Source organism: Linepithema humile, chromosome 8 (genome assembly GCF_040581485.1).
Source record: "Linepithema humile isolate Giens D197 chromosome 8, Lhum_UNIL_v1.0, whole genome shotgun sequence".
NCBI classification, from domain to species: Eukaryota; Metazoa; Arthropoda; class Insecta; order Hymenoptera; family Formicidae; genus Linepithema; species Linepithema humile.
In genome coordinates, this window is record NC_090135.1 from 4,918,450 (window position 1) to 4,934,548 (window position 16,099).

The 16,099-nt window shown below is 32.7% G+C and overlaps 2 protein-coding genes and 1 long non-coding RNA gene across 3 annotated transcripts; all 3 read right to left on the minus strand.

Moving 5' to 3' along the window:
- Window positions 1-273: 273 nt before the first annotated feature.
- LOC105667362 (uncharacterized) lies at window positions 274-2,826 on the minus strand. Its single transcript, XM_012359111.2, has 5 exons — window positions 2,292-2,826; window positions 2,155-2,196; window positions 1,924-2,077; window positions 1,689-1,851; window positions 274-1,587 (listed from the first exon to the last, which is right to left on the minus strand). The coding sequence occupies exons 1-5, from the start codon at window positions 2,690-2,692 to the stop codon at window positions 1,388-1,390; spliced, it is 960 nt and encodes a 319-aa protein (XP_012214534.2). The 5' UTR covers window positions 2,693-2,826; the 3' UTR covers window positions 274-1,387.
- On the minus strand, window positions 2,751-5,932 carry LOC137001591 (uncharacterized). Its single transcript, XM_067360702.1, has 2 exons — window positions 3,591-5,932; window positions 2,751-2,878 (listed from the first exon to the last, which is right to left on the minus strand). The coding sequence occupies exons 1-2, from the start codon at window positions 5,702-5,704 to the stop codon at window positions 2,779-2,781; spliced, it is 2,214 nt and encodes a 737-aa protein (XP_067216803.1). The 5' UTR covers window positions 5,705-5,932; the 3' UTR covers window positions 2,751-2,778.
- An 8,623-nt stretch (window positions 5,933-14,555) lies between these two features.
- LOC137001762 (uncharacterized) lies at window positions 14,556-16,006 on the minus strand. Its single transcript, XR_010891632.1, has 2 exons — window positions 15,865-16,006; window positions 14,556-15,515 (listed from the first exon to the last, which is right to left on the minus strand). It is a non-coding gene; the product is annotated as an uncharacterized lncRNA (long non-coding RNA).
- Between the last annotated feature and the right edge of the window lie 93 nt (window positions 16,007-16,099).

Here is a 16,099-nt window from a genome sequence, read left to right on the forward strand (position 1 = left end):
TCGCTCAGAACTTGGCAGCAGATACAGTGCCATCTGTGTCCGCATTAAGCTCGTGTTCTGCCGGCAGAACCTGTCGACATAAGCTGACAGCAGATTGGCAGCAGAAACTGAGCAGGACCTGCACAATGCAATTTGATGTCAGATTGACGGCAGAAATCGAGCAGGATCTGCGTAGTGGAATTTGATGTCAGATTGTCGGCAGAAATCGAACAGGATCTGCGTAGTGGAATTTGATGTCAGATTGTTGGCAGAAATCGAGCAGTATCTGCCGTCAATTTAAATGGAATAATGACATTAAATGTTTAATTAATTAAATGTATGCAATAGGTATGTAATATATTTACTTTAAGATAAAAAATATTACAATTTTTTTTACAAATTTCAAAAAATTATAAGTTATAAAAAACAGTTTTTATTTTATAAATTTAATATTTTTGCACATATATATATGCAAGAAAATTTTGTATTTGTAACAGAAAAATGACTAAAAACTGTAAATAAATAAAATATATACATAAAATATGTACATTTTACTTATTCACGGTTTTTAATCATAAACAAAGTACAAAAAAGAATAAAATGCACACATAAAATATATATATACACAATCTAAAATAAGCATTAAATTATTTTAGATGTATACACATATTAATTTAAAAATAGAGACATTAAATACGCATCAATAAATAATTAACTTATATAATAATATTAATATTTGATAAAATTTAGATTACATTAATTATGTTTTAAAATGAAAGTTCTATAATTAATATTACATATGTAGATATCAAACGTTTACAAAAAAATTTATGTTATAAAATACAAGTACACATAAGAGTATTTTCAACATATAATAGAATTTGATGTTGAAAATACTACTATACATATCATAATACAATACAATAGTGCTACAAAAATAGTACGTATACTATAATATATGCTGTTGCGGAGCAGTTTATGCGAGGAATATGCAGCCGGGTTCCGAAGATCTCGTTATCTCGTTGATCATTGAAGCAACCTGAAAAATACACACAAAATATAATTTAAGACGTGCATATGGAGAAGAATACTAATATTTTAGCACTGAAAAGTGTTGATAAAAATAGAGAGAAATTATTGGCACTGAAAAGTGCCGATTAATATGCAAATGATGTTCCACCATAATAAATTGGTTCCACCAAATTAAAGTGGCACTGAAAAGTGCCTATCTTCGCGACCACAGCGAAGTCTACTGAAAGAAAAGCTGAAAATCTAAAAAAAAAAACAAATAAACATTTTTATATATTAGAAAGAATTCAGGAATATAATTGAAAAATGTTAAAAAGAAAATTTGTACTTATCTTTACTCTATAAAGATCGTCTGCGCGTCTGCTCGTCTTACGCATCCTTACTCGTCCGCTCTTTCATCTTCGATCTGTTCAGGAACATCGTCGCTCCAAAAATCATGCCTGTGATTGTCTGTTCGTGTGCGTCGCTTATGCGCCTTACTTCTGCATCTCTCCTTGGCCGTTCTAAGAGCTTCTCGTATTTGAAGTTGAAATTCTGACCGAGTCGGCTTATTGAAATAACGATTGCTGCTTATCGCTTCTGAAAAAAAATATGCAAGTTACATTATCATAAACAAAATACGTAATAATATTAATGTGTCTCAGTATACAGGTGTATGCTGAGAAATAAAAAGATCGTACCATAAATAGCGATAACAAAGCGGGTATTATATAACGGCCGTTGATCTTTTTCTCGACCCCACCAAGTGAATGACGGCGTTACCGAGTCCTGTAATCTCTCCTTCAGGCACAGATTTACCGCTTCCTTTAAATTGAATCCGCCGATGTATTTGAAATAATTCACCTAGATATTGAAAAATAATGATAATGCATATTGCATATAAAGGACAAAAAGTTTTTATATCTGTTTACTTACAACTTCACGAAAATCGTTATCGTCGATATCTTCAAAAGCATCCATTTCGATCACGGATGATATGGGCAAACAGGCTGGCTTACGCGGTACGCGATCGCGGTCATTGTTGCTTTGCACGCATTTCAAAAGGTTGTGCAGCAAACCATTCATTCTTCTGTAAATAAAATATAATAAAAGCATCTATATATACAGAGATCATGTTAATAGATATGATACATTAGATTTACTTACTTGAGCTCGGCATCAATGCTGCTCAATTTTTCTTGCGTTATCCTGCAAACATAGCACAAGTAACGTTGACATTCTTGCAAATATAATGAACGAATTTATTTAGAAATCACTATTTCTATAAATATTAACAAATTTACCGTTTGTAGTCCGTTCCTTCTGTGAATCGTGGAATTTCAGTATGATTCACCTGATACTCGTTTATTTGAGAAATACTTTCCTGTGCCGGCCATGTTCTTAATTTATTCGGAAACTGAGTTGTATTCTGAAACTGATATGTATTATTTGTAAAAGTAATATTATCTGTACTATTAGCATGAATAGTATTATCTATATGATTAGCTATGGAAGAATGAGCGGGTAATGTATGTATCGAGTGTGATGTATCGACGGCGTGAATAGATGTGTGAGGATGTGATGTTAAATGTGTTGCAGTGGATGTATAAGGTTGAATGTTTGTTTGTGATTGCGTATGGATAGGAATGTATGATTGTGTCTGTGTGTTCTTGTGTATAAATATTAGTATGAAAAGTATTCTCATCCATATAGGTTGAATTATCTGGGTTCTTCAAAATTCCTTTGTGAGATGACCGATATCCTTGTCGATGTCTCCAATCGTAACGGTCTTTAATGGGATCTTCTTGCGTTTTGGTAATTCGTCATCGGAGGAAGTGGTCTGATAGCGGGAAGGTTTCGCAATGCTGCGCTTCGGTCGTCCCTCCATTTCCTTATAAGCAAAAATACATACATATATTAATGAATACCGCATAATATATATAATATTGAATTAAATAGTTATTAAATCTATCTAAAAACAAATAAAATTATACAATATGCATCATCTTTGAAAGTAAATAAAACGCATATGTTGCATTATACTTAATTTTTTCACACAGGCATTAAATGTAAATTAAGAAAAAAAACTGTTAAAACTGTTAAAAATATTCAAACTGTGCACACAACTCAAAGTGAGAAAGCTAAGTAAAGCTATTAAGAAAAACTATAAAAAAAAACCTATCAAGAAAAACTATTAAGAACAAAAATTATCCTGTTGCAACATGCATATTGTGTGTGTGTGTGTGTGTGTGTGTGTGTGTGTGTGTGTGTGTGTGTGTGTGTGTGTGTGTGTGTGTGTGTGTAATTAATGGAAATATGTAGTATGTACATGTAACATTATGTAACAGTATGTATATGTAACATTATGTATTAAAAGCAGCAAAAGAAAATAACGACAAAGGCAGAAGATTGATGCAAAAATGATGATGCATCGTGCTTTTCAATAGCAAACATTTGTTTTCGAAAAAGAGAAAAGAAACAAAATAACAAACCAAACAAGAGAATAGAAGATCTTAAAGCACAAAATTCATGCAGAAAATAAAACCATAATTCTTTAATCTACAAAGATGCTTGTAAAAAATTTTCGCAAGAGTATATCTTACGTCTTCTCGCTATGTACAATAGCAGCGACAATGTATTGAGGCAAATGATCTTCATTACTGTCACTATCATCCATCGATGTAGAATTCCAGAAAGGCATTCTGTAACATTTAGCATGGACTTCATCCAGATTAATATAAAAGATTTCATTACTCAACGTAGAACATTTATATATTTGAAGAGCCGAAGATAATACATCAATGTCATAAAAATCTTCAACCTGTAAAAATTTTTTGACTGCCAAACGATACAAATTATTGTGTAGACTAATATTGCAGACAATGCAAATGGATCCATTACGTAAAATGCAGCAACTATCACGTACATCTATACTCAGCAATATTCCGTTAAATTTAGTTTTACGATACTGATGACAATTACTATCATTATACAATGCGGATACACGAATTGACGAATCAATGACACGAGTATCGACTGTTCCGTGAATTTTAATCTCTGTCATTCTTTTGAAGAATTGTTGAAGAGGTAAACCCGGTTTTCTACAATATTTTCTAAAAATGGACATGTTATTTTCATAAGGAAATGCAGAAAACGAATCTAAAGTGCCAAAACGTCTCACGTCGTTGGTAAGATGAAGCAAGCCATGGATATTATAAGTATTGAAGGTTGGACCATAAAAAGAATCACTTCGATGAACAAATTTTTGTAGCGCAAGTTCTGCAAAATTCAAGTATTGTCTTGATGATGAATTGGAAACTAAGATTCTTATTGCCACATGTAAGAATAAAAAGTGCTTGTACAATCTCTCGTCCAATACACCATACGTTACAACTGGTCCTGTATAAAGCAGAAATTGACGAAATTCTGTCGCTTTATATTTAGAACACATTTCGAGAGATCTAGGGCGTCTTGCAAAATCTGACGGACAATATTCTTTAAGATTATTCAGTCTTGCACACATAATAGAAATGAATCTTCCTGATAATTTTGACAAACGTGAGTATTTTCCATATATCCATGCAGATAAAATTTTTTTCATGACGCCCAAACACACTAGATGCATATACTTAAAAGGTGTCTGCAAAACTATTCCCATGGGAAGCATTGATAATGGACAGTTACCCTCTTTATGATGATCTTCGTCCACACATCTGACATATTCCTCATCGGTTCGAAGAGAATGACTTGTACCATTAAAGATATTGCGACCTTCACAACGTATACCAGAAACTTTACACTTGGAACAAGGATGCGAAGACACATGACTACGATGATTAAGAATAAAAGCTCGAGCTGGTGCATCAGCTATAAAACATCTAAGTCGTATTGGCACTTTATTGCCACGGAAATTAATTCCTCCGTTAGACATGATTCTTGTAATATCTGAAATAAATTCTTTCAAGAAAATATTAGGATCATGTGGTTTATGTGCACCTTTATAAACTCCTACTACTATTGGCCTTGCACACTGTACATTAACAATTCTGCATTGAATGGGCCAAATTTGAATACAACCCGATTTATCTAAAGTACATCCATCTATATTGAAATCAAGTTCTAAGTAATTAACAATAGATGCGATGGAAATATCTGAAAGATGTTGAATAATCCCGGCTTCAAGATCAAAATGAACATATTCTCCTGGTTCTACATCAGCAACTACAACACGTGTATGTGGTGTATCAAGAAGTGTTCTTACATCTTTGGGCAAGGTAGAAAAGCAGGGATGTGTTCGAAGAAGGGATAATATGCTGTTACCTTGAATATGCGTTAGATTATTATCCACGAAGCAAGACGCTAAACGTTCGCGAAAAGATGGCTCAATCGAAGTATCAATAAAAGATGATACAACTGCATCACTCTCATCAAAGATAGAAGAAAAAGAAGAAGAGCAAGAAACAAAAGATCCATCATCTTCCGAAGTTGCATTGCATTTATAATTACAAGTATCATTATTATTTGTAAATAAGCCATATTCGGTAACCAACGGAATAGAAATATTTTGAACATCACGATTATTTTCATCGGCAATATTGTATTTTGAACGATATCGTAAACGGTTCTTTATTTCGAACATAACCCTACTTCGTTGTCTCACAGATAAATTGTGCAGCGATTTTCGCGACATAGACAATTTTAATTTGATTCTTTCCATATTTACGTGTCTCCTCGATGATGTCTACTGCAAGCAATGTACGTAGTTACGAATCCTGCAGAATCTCAATTACTATTATAATATTCTTTGTTCGCACTAATTACTGCCACAACGATTGAATTCAGAATGATCGAGATAACGGCCCGTGAAAAATAGCGATAAAGCCCGTGTCACACTACGTATTGCAGACGCGGATCGGATTAGGATTGCGGATCGCGGATCGGAATTTAGCCAATCAAGACTCTTATGCTTCGTCTTGATTGACTGAATTTCGATTTGCGATTCGCAATCCCAATCCGATCCGCGTCCGTAATACGTAGTGTGACACGGGCTTAAAGCTGCGACCGCTGTGACCAATCACTAGCTTCGGCCAAGTGGAATTAATATGGATTCCGCCTAAATAATCACATGGCGGGAAATTTTACCGCTATAATATTGTATTTGGCCTTCTTCAGTGTATAAATAATCAAAATCAATATGTTAGATAACGCAACAATATTTGAAACTTCGCATATAATTAGGAAACAATATAGTCTAATTTTAGTACGCACGTTAATTGATAATGTGAGATATTTTTTTAAATAAAAAATAACTGGAAAAGATGAAAACCGAGGCAGTCATCTTCTAAAATACGTCAGATACCACTCCATCTCATCGAACCTGTTGATTGTTATATGAATAAGCAATTTCTTTGCAAACCTCAAATATCTTAAAACGATGTTCGTTACTTGCACTTAAGATATTAACGAAACCATATACGTCAACCTCAACTACTAATGCAGAGCACACTATTTGTAACATGAATATTTAAAAGGAGTTTATTTAAAATTATACTATTGATGTGAATTCTCTTAATTTTTTTTACTTGCAAAATTTTAACTTATGAATATCTTGGCCAGCTTCTTTAACAAGTATTAGTCGATGTTAGAAGAAGAACCATCATAAGTTTAAATTTCTACAAATGAGAAAAAAAGTTTTAAAGAATCGACATTAATAGCATAATTTTTAATAAACTTTTAAATATTTATGTTACAAATAATGTACTCTGCATTAGTAGTTGAGATTGACGTCTATGATTTTGTTAATATTTTAACTGCACCTGACGAACATTTTAAGATATTTGAGGTTTCAAATATTGTTGCGTTATCTAAGACATTAATTTTGGTTACTTGTACTGAGGAAGGCCAAATACAATGGCTGAAACATACATACCTTGCTAATTAAAAAAATAATTTATCACATTAAACTACCTTTGGCTATTATATATTTCATTATTAAATAATATAGGAGCCCATTACATAATTTTATTAATTTATTTGTAGATTTATTTTCTTTATTACTTTTAACTTGTAATCTTTTAAAATTTGTAAAAAACTTTAATATTTTTTATCCCAATTAAGTAAACATATATTACATACATTGCATATCTCATTTATTACCTTTTAATAAGCGAAACGAATAATGTAAATTATATAAGAATTGGCGTAATTCTATTAAAATTATGATGGCAGGTCCTGCTCGATTTCTGCCGCCAATCTGACATCAAACTGCGTTGCGCAGGTCCTGCTCGGTTTCTGCCGCCAATCTGACATCAAATTGCGTTGCGCAGGTCCTGCTCGGTTTCTGCCACCAATCTGCTGTAATAATTCCGAGCAAATTCTGCTCGGTTTCTGCTACAAATCTGCTGTCAAATTATGTCAGCAGGTTTTGTAACCTTTCTGCTGACATTCTGCTATCATCATCTGATGTAACAGGTTTTGTATACAATCTGCAGTCTTTCTGCTGACAAAAATTTGTAGCAGACGTTTGGTAATATCTGTTCGAACAGACTTTGCTGACTGGGTATATATACAGGGTGTCTGGCAATAATCGCCCCACCGGTCATATACAGGTAGAGGAGGTCAAATCGAGTAGAAAAGTCCTTTACCATTTTTTAATTTTCATAATAAGTACTGAGTAATTAACGAAAAACGCGATCACTAGGCGCGCGATGAAGCGTTGAGAGGAGCACTCTACAAATGACAATGGCAACATACGAGCGGCGCGTAACGCTAGATCCTTGTGTCCTAGTGATCGCGTAGCAGTGGGACGTCCTTCTCACCGCGCGCGCTTTACTCGCGCGGATTCGCCGATCTTTTTTCGTTAATTACTCAGTACTTATTATAAAAATTAAAAAATGGTAAAGGACTTTTCTACTCGATTTGACCTCCTCTACCTGTATATGACCGGTGGGGCAATTATTGCCAGACACCCTGTATATATGGGGCATTCTTTCTCAACTTTACACCCATGCTGCCCATTATCTATTTGATCTAAAAATTTTTGAAAAAATCTTAAAATTTACAGAAAAATGTAAGCTTTCCAATGGCGCGTGGCAAAATTATCAAATTTAATTGGATCATACTTAAAATTTCAGGAAACTGAAAAAAATTAATAAAAACGGTAATTATTCAAGTGTAGCGATTATTCATTCGACGTTTTCCTCTTCCAATTAACACTTTCGAGTACTCTGTTTATCTATGCACTGTCACATGAATCTAAACTAAAATGGCGGATCCAATATGGCCGCCAAAAATTTAAAAAATTTAAGAAATTAACGGATTTTTGTAAAACTTAATACCAAAGAGTTTTTCTGTATGCTGAATACAAATTTCAAATCGGATTTTGAAAATTCAAAATGGCGGATCTAATACAACCACCAAAAATATTGAAAAATTTAAGAAGTTAACGGATTTTTATAAAACTTGGTATCAGGAGTATATTTGGGACGCAGATTTTAAAATTTCATCATTAAATTTGTATTTATCGACCTATTTGGTCTAAAGATTATCAAAAAACTATTAAAATTTATAACAAAATTCAAGTCCTCCATGGGCGCGTGGCAAAATTATCAAATTCAATTGGATTATTATTTTTTTTCTGAGCCTAGTCAAAAAAGTTTCATAAAATAAGATCGTGAAATCCATTTTGTACACATTCGAGAGAGTTTCTCTACCGCGATATTATCGCCATTCATTACAACATTTTTAAGTTAAAAAATGTTTCATTGTGATTCCGTAAATTTCTAAACGCTTTAATATTTGGATTTGTATATTCGACTCCTATGGTTCTGGGCTTTTTTGTGCTTTGAGCGTTTCTCTGAAGTTTTCTTCGAACAGTTCTTTTCAGAGCTACTTTTAACCGTTCTTTTAGGACTGCTCTCAGAACAATACTACAGAAAATTCTATTATCTGTACTATTTTTGATCGTGAATCTTAGAATTTGATTTTGAATATGTCCAGTATACACGGTGATAGATGTTGCAATCCCTACAATGTGGAAGGTCACAGAGGGAAAGATCTTCGACGCATTTCGAGTGTTATAAAACGATTATTCCCAAAATTTCCAGATAATGCTAAAATTTGTGCTGCATGTAGGAAAATGAAATATCCTCGCATGAATGAAGATACGCACGTCTCATCGAGTCTTGATAAAACGTTTGATAATTGTACTCATGATACTGAACAGAATATTTCTGTATCTTCCGGTGCATCTTCATTATCTTTCAGTGGAATTGAATGCAACATAAAATCACAAAGAGAGATTGAGTTGGATATGTTGAGTGGATTGAAAGAAAAATTTTCCACTCTTGAAATTAATGATTCTTTGAGATTGACAATTTTGACTGTAGTACCAGATGCATGGAGTCTAAGTCAAAATTCTTGGGAATTCAACTGTTCTAGGTATTTTGTAAAAAAAGCTAAAGAATTGAAAGTGTTACGTCCTAACCTGGAGGGAAAGGGGCGGGTCAGGTATACGGACGAACGCAACAATAAAAGTATAAATTTGTGGTGTTTGCTCGCTGGTCGGTATGAGGAGAGGCGACCGCGCGAGCCGAACGATTTTCCTTGGCTGAGAACAGGTCAACGATCGTAAAGATCGATATTACCCTGTTAGAGGCCTCAACCAATCGTTCGTGGTTCCGTTTTCTGATCAAGAGACTTAACTCCTTTTACCAAGGATGGAACCTCGTGTGATTTTCAAAGGGTTAGGGGGGGGGTAGAAGAGGAAGGCGAGAGGTCTTACAACTAATTTAATTATGAAGGTTTTGACTTACTACTTGGATGTCCTGGAAATATATCTGGATCCTCTTGGGTCGTTCAGTGGTCCGTATTCACGTCGATGTATAATGAATATTGCTCGGAGGTTGGTTTAATATGTTGGAGAAGCAATTGCCGCGCGCGGTACTTCACTCCTCCGCGACGAGTTTTGGATTTCGGGATAAGAAAGGAATTTTATGTTAGTCCAGAAATTCCAGGCGTAAAGCGTGCGGTGGGCCGCACCACGATACGCGGGGATACAGAAATCGATACCACGTGCGGTGGTCCGCACCGAAAATATCGATACTGAGTGCTGATCTGAAGAAACAATTAGGAATAAGGCGGGGGTAGGTTGAATGTGTGAGAAATGGTTTTAATCGAAATATTGTTTAACAAACACGTTTACTATAATTATTGATATACAAGCACTTTGAGATACAATCGGTTTTTCTAATATTTTAAGGTATGGACTAAGATTCGATTGAGCTGGATTCAGAGATGTTGAGAGAACTATATTAACTGCTTAACTGCTGCCTTCACGGGTGGGTGTCTTCCCTTTTATACTCGAAATTTTGGGTTTTGGAAGGGAGACATTCCTTGGGAGGAGTTGTTAATAAAAATAAGATAAAAAAGGTTGTTTGAAGATTAATAGATGGATTGCTCGAATGACATGTATATCGTTCCGTCGGCTTTTCTGTCGGCGAAAATTCAAAGTCTACTATCGCGGTCGCGTGTCTTATCTCGATAAATTTTCGATTGAAGGCCTAAAAGATTATTATGGTACATTCGGGATCTTAAATCATTAAAATAATATTCTCGGAACGTTTCTTTGAATTTTCCCGACTGGTCGTGAGAAACTTGTGCAAAGGAAAGGTCCGTACAGGACGTAACAAAAGCATCTAAGGGCGTTTTAGCAGAAACAACTGCTAAGAATGGTAAACCATTGCCGGAAAGTACTGTTACACGAATTAAAGATTTTTACAATAGTGACGAAAATAGCAGAATCATGCCAGGTATGAAAAATATGGTTTCAGTAAAAAATGACGAGGGCAGAGATTTGATTCAGAAACGTCTTCTCCTTTCAGACTTAAGAAGTCTTTATGATATTTATAGTAAATGCCATCCTGACTGTCATGTTAGTTTTAGTAAATTTGCCCAACTCCGACCAAAACATTGTATACTTGCTGGTGCGAATGGTACGCATTCGGTCTGTGTCTGTACGATACATCAAAATTGCAAATTGATGATTGACTCTGTCAATTTAAATAATCTTACTAAAGATTCCAATGTGATTTTACATGATTATAAAGATTGCTTACGCCAAATCGTGTGCAAAAATCCTGATGAAAATTGTTATATTGGTGAATGCAGTAAATGTCCTGATATTATTGAACTAAAAAAACATTTGAAAGAACTCTTAGATGAGAAAGGTATTCACCACATACAGTTCAGTGTCTGGACAACAACTGACAGATCAACTCTTCAGACGCAAATTCTTCCGTCGTCGGAATTTGTCGATGAATTTTGTGACAAATTTATCATTCTAAAACCTCATTCTTTCATTGCAAAAAAACAATCTCGATTCTATCAGGAAAGAAAAAAGAATTTAAAAAAAGGTGAAGTTCTTGCAGTATTAGATTTTTCTGAGAATTACAAGTATGTTGTGCAAGATGCATCGCAGGCGTTCCATTTTAATAATTCACAATGTACTGTTTTTCCTGTCGTGTGTTACTATAAAAAAGAGTTAGAACTTGAACACAAAAATTTTATTTTTTTGTCGAATAGTACACTTCATGACACAGCTGCTGTATATACTGTACAAAAGATGCTGATTCCTGAATTGAAAATAATAATTCCTGAGCTAAGAAGAGTAATCTACTTTAGCGATGGGGCAAAACAGCATTTTAAAAATAAATATCTGATAATGAATCTAATGCATCACAAAGAGGATTTTGGTGTTGCAGCGGAATGGAACTATCATGCCACTGCACATGGTAAAAATGCTTCAGACGGTGTAGGTGCTGTGAAAAGGGAAGCTATGCGAGCTAGCCTTTTTAGTAAACCGAACGATGTCATTCTTTCATTCGAGAAACTTGTTGACTGGGCTCAAAAAAATTCTAAAAGTATTAGTATACTGTCATATAATGACAAAGAGCACCAAAAGACAAAAAGTCTTTTGAAAAAACGATTTGATGTAGCTCCACTAGTTCCAGAGATTCTGAGAAATCACTGTTTTGTCCCAATCAACAAAGAAATGGTGATTAAGAGATATTCCAATGCTGGTAATAGTTCGACTTTTTCATATCAAGATTTTAAAAAGTAGGGGGTAAAAGCTGAGGCGACATCAGAATCAGAGGTATCTCTAGTATCATGTTTTATAAAAATCTGTCAATTTCCTAAATTTTCAATATTTTTGGTCTTCATATTAAATCTGATATTTTCAGTTTTCGAAATCCGACTTAAGATTTGTATTTAGCTGGCCGTAAAACTTTCTGTTCAAATTTTATAAAACTCCCTTACTTTAAAAAATTTTTCAAATTCTTAGTTGCTATATTAGATCCACCATTTTGAATTTTCGAAATGCGACTTCAGATTCGTTATTAGCAACCCAAAAAAGTCTCTGATACCAAGTATTATAAAAATTCGTTAATTTCTAAAAATTTTCAAAATGTTTTAGTGGCCATATTGGATTCGCCATTTTGTATTTTTGAAAGATAACTTTAGACTCGTATACAGTAACCCGAAAAATCCCTTGATACCAAGTTTTATAAAAATCAGTTAATTTCTTAAATTTTTTAAATTTTTGGCGGCCATATTAGATCCGCCATTTTAGTTTAGACTTATGTGACAGTGCACAGATAAACAGAGTACTCGAAAGTGTTAATTGGAAGAGAAAAACGTCGAATAAATAATCGCTACACTTGAATAATTACTGTTTTTATTATTTTTTTTCGGTTTCCTGAAATTTTAAGTATGATCCAATTGAATTTGATAATTTTGCCACGCGCCATTGGAAAGCTTACATTTTTCTGTAAATTTTAAGATTTTTTCAAAAATTTTTAGATCAAATAGAAAATGGGCAGCATGGGTGTAAAGTTGAGAAAGAATGCCCCATATATATAATATTTTTATATAATGAAATATACAATTCAATTTATTCACAAAGTGTGCTTTTAATCGATAGATTGTGAATGTAGCATAGATGCAAACCGCACTTTACCAACAGTTTAAAAAAATGCATGTAGCTACGTAGTTTCACATCCTCTTGAGTAGTTAGCGCTGAGAATCAGAATGTTTTTAGGTGTGATAAGATTGTCGATGTAGTCACTCTCATAACCTGAACCTGAACGAAACCTGAATGATACATTTTTGTGTAAGCCAGTGTAACACAGGTACAAAGAGTCTAAATTTTTTGATGAAAAGACGAACGATGTAATATATCTTATCTTATCTTATATGTACAATGTCACCCGATATTAACTCTCAATTCCAAGTGTACAAAGAGTAGGGTTGCCAGAAGTTAAAAGTATATAAAGAGAACTTTTTCCCCTAAAAAAAGAGGACAAAAAGAGGACATGTATGAAAATATGCAAATATCCATTTATTTACACTTATCAACAGTAGTTTATATTTATTACGTAAATAAAAGTATAATTTGTTTGAAAAAGAACATTTTTATTAAAATATTATTCACTTTTTCAAATAAAAAATAAAATAAAACATTTATAAATTATAAATGAAAAACAAAATAACTTAATTTTAACTTAAATTTAATACTAATAGCTAATAATAGTAATCATATAATTTAAAAAAAAAATCACAGTAAAGTTTCCTCAGTCTCATAATCAGTTTCATATTTCTTTGAACTAAGAACTTGTGATAGCAATTTACTATCATTTTTTATTTCGTTATGAAATTGTTTGCATGTTACATTTTTATAATTGTAAGTGACTGACAATATTGATTTAATACTTTCTATATTGAGACGATTTCTCTCCTTTGTCCATTGTGCTCCAATCATCGAAAATAATCTTTCTACATTTCCATTATGTCCTGGTATTGCAAAATAATACTGACAAATTTTCAATATTTCAGAATAAAATTCTAAATTATTTGATTGTTTGAAGTATGTAATCCATTTTAAATTTAGTGACATTTTTTCAAATTCATCGCTATGAATATTCTTTTCAATATACAGTTTTAAGTTACAATATTGATCGAAGCATTTTACATCATCAATATAAATATAACTTTCTATTTTTGAATTAATATATATTATTGCGTTGGCAACTTGTTGCCATTCAGGTACATTAGTAAGGGATATCCATTCAAAAACATTCAAGTCATGAAATTGACAAGACCAGGAAATGATATACTCTAACATTGTTTTATAGCAACAAATTGTTTCGTTCTTAAAATTAGTAACTTGGAAGTCAGAACCATCTTTTGACATAGTTTGCAGAATACTTGAAACTTTTATTGGAAGGAAAGACTGTTCAATTCGTTGTTCAAGCATAGTAATTAAATATTTTAAAATATTTATAGTTTCTATAAAATAGAATTTTTTTCTGTTTCTAACTCTTTTGCTTTTTCATGAAAATTATACATAATTGAGTGAGCGAACCACAAAGAAGCCTCGCTTAAATTTGATTCAAAAAAGTTTTGCAGAATTTTTGGACAACTATTGTTAGATAAAAAATAGGACTTTAAGGCGGGATACATTTGCAAAACGCGATTTAAACCAGGAAACAATGATAACCAACGCGTTGGACTATGATATAACAACTGCCTGTATTCAATGTTTACATTTTCACAAAATTCCTTCAATCCTTCTGTTCGTACAGTATATACCGAAAAATGATTGTATATTTTCATAATTATTGATTGGACATCAATACTTATTGTGTCCAAGCCTTTTTTTGCAGCATTGTGTATTATATGTACTGGACAGCCAATACCAATCAAATTTTTTTGCATTTCCCGGTTTAATAAGCTATATACATTTTCTGTCCCAGCTCTGCGCACTCCACCAAAATTTGTATTGCAGTTATCTGCTGAAAATGCAATGCATTTATCAACCAAATTCCATTTCTTTAAAGTTTTTATTAATAAATCACAAATTGTTTGTGCTTTTTCATTAGATAAAGTTTCCAAATTAATCAATTTTGAGCAAATTCCTTCATTAATGGTAAAATACTGTATCAAAATCGGAAACATTTTTTCTGAATTATGGTTACTTGCATCTGTAGATATTGATATAAAAGGAATATTAGATATAGATTCAATAATTTTACTAATGCAATAGGGAGCAATAACTTTTTTTCCAATCATTGCTGTTTTTGTTTTAGCAGATGATAGATGTTTAGCAGTTTCAGAGTCTTCGAACATATGTTTCAATAAATCTGTTGTACAGTTTGATGAGTTGAAGCTCATGTGATGCTTTAAAATATGGAATCCTAAGATTGCTTCAACAGCCGCTACTTTCTCATCCAATTTTTTATTTTTGGAGACGAAAGAATCTAATTTGCTTGATGTTTCCATGGATCGGATATATAACTGATGTTTCTTTGATTCAATATGTTGTTGTAAATCATATTTTCCTTTATTTCCAACAGAAACTCTAATCTTACATACCGAACAGAAAGCATCGTATTTAGAATCATCAACACCTTCAAAACATGTATATTTTGCTTTCAATTCAGAAGAAAATGTGCATTTTCTTTTACTCATAACTGTAAAAAAAAAATTAAAATATCCTATTTAATAAGAGAAGATAACAATTAATTTTAGAACCTCTAATTTAAAAAATTACAGAAATAAAATTGCAAATTAAGAATTAAAAATGCATTTGAACATTGAATACTTTTGTTGGAATTAAAACATATTTATTTTTGAGATTATGCCTTTATATTGACAAATTAAATCACAATTAGTGATCAAAAAATTCTGACATCTAACAATTTTGATTTTATTTTGAAGTTTTATACGATAAGATTTGGTGTTTTAACCTCACTTTCACTCAATAGCTAATTTTTAATAAATAAAATAATTTTTACTGCCTACTGCCTATTTTATAATTACCTGCTAATAAGAAATAAACACGAAAAAATACTTGTTGACAAAAGTAAAGAAAAATCTTTTTGTAATTTATTTCGTGTTGACACTGTTGACTGCTGACTGCTGATATCAGTTGGCTGTTACTGTGAATTGTGAACGTTTGTGCGTTTGCGCCTTGCGCCGCGTAGCCGTGTTAGAAAAGTTTAACCTTATCTATTAGTAGATGGCGTAAAATTTTGTTTCTATAAAGGTTGATTTC

Coding starts and splice junctions, on each gene's coding strand:
- LOC105667362 (XM_012359111.2), bottom strand. CDS start 2,692: ATGAGAATACTTTTCATACTAATATTTATACACAAGAACACACAGACA. Junction 2,197..2,291: donor GAAGGAACGGACTACAAACG/GTAAATTTGTTA, acceptor CTATGTTTGCAG/GATAACGCAAGAAAAATTGA. Junction 1,588..1,688: donor CTTTGTTATCGCTATTTATG/GTACGATCTTTT, acceptor ATTTTTTTTCAG/AAGCGATAAGCAGCAATCGT.
- LOC137001591 (XM_067360702.1), bottom strand. CDS start 5,704: ATGGAAAGAATCAAATTAAAATTGTCTATGTCGCGAAAATCGCTGCAC. Junction 2,879..3,590: donor ATTGTACATAGCGAGAAGAC/GTAAGATATACT, acceptor TTTGCTTATAAG/GAAATGGAGGGACGACCGAA.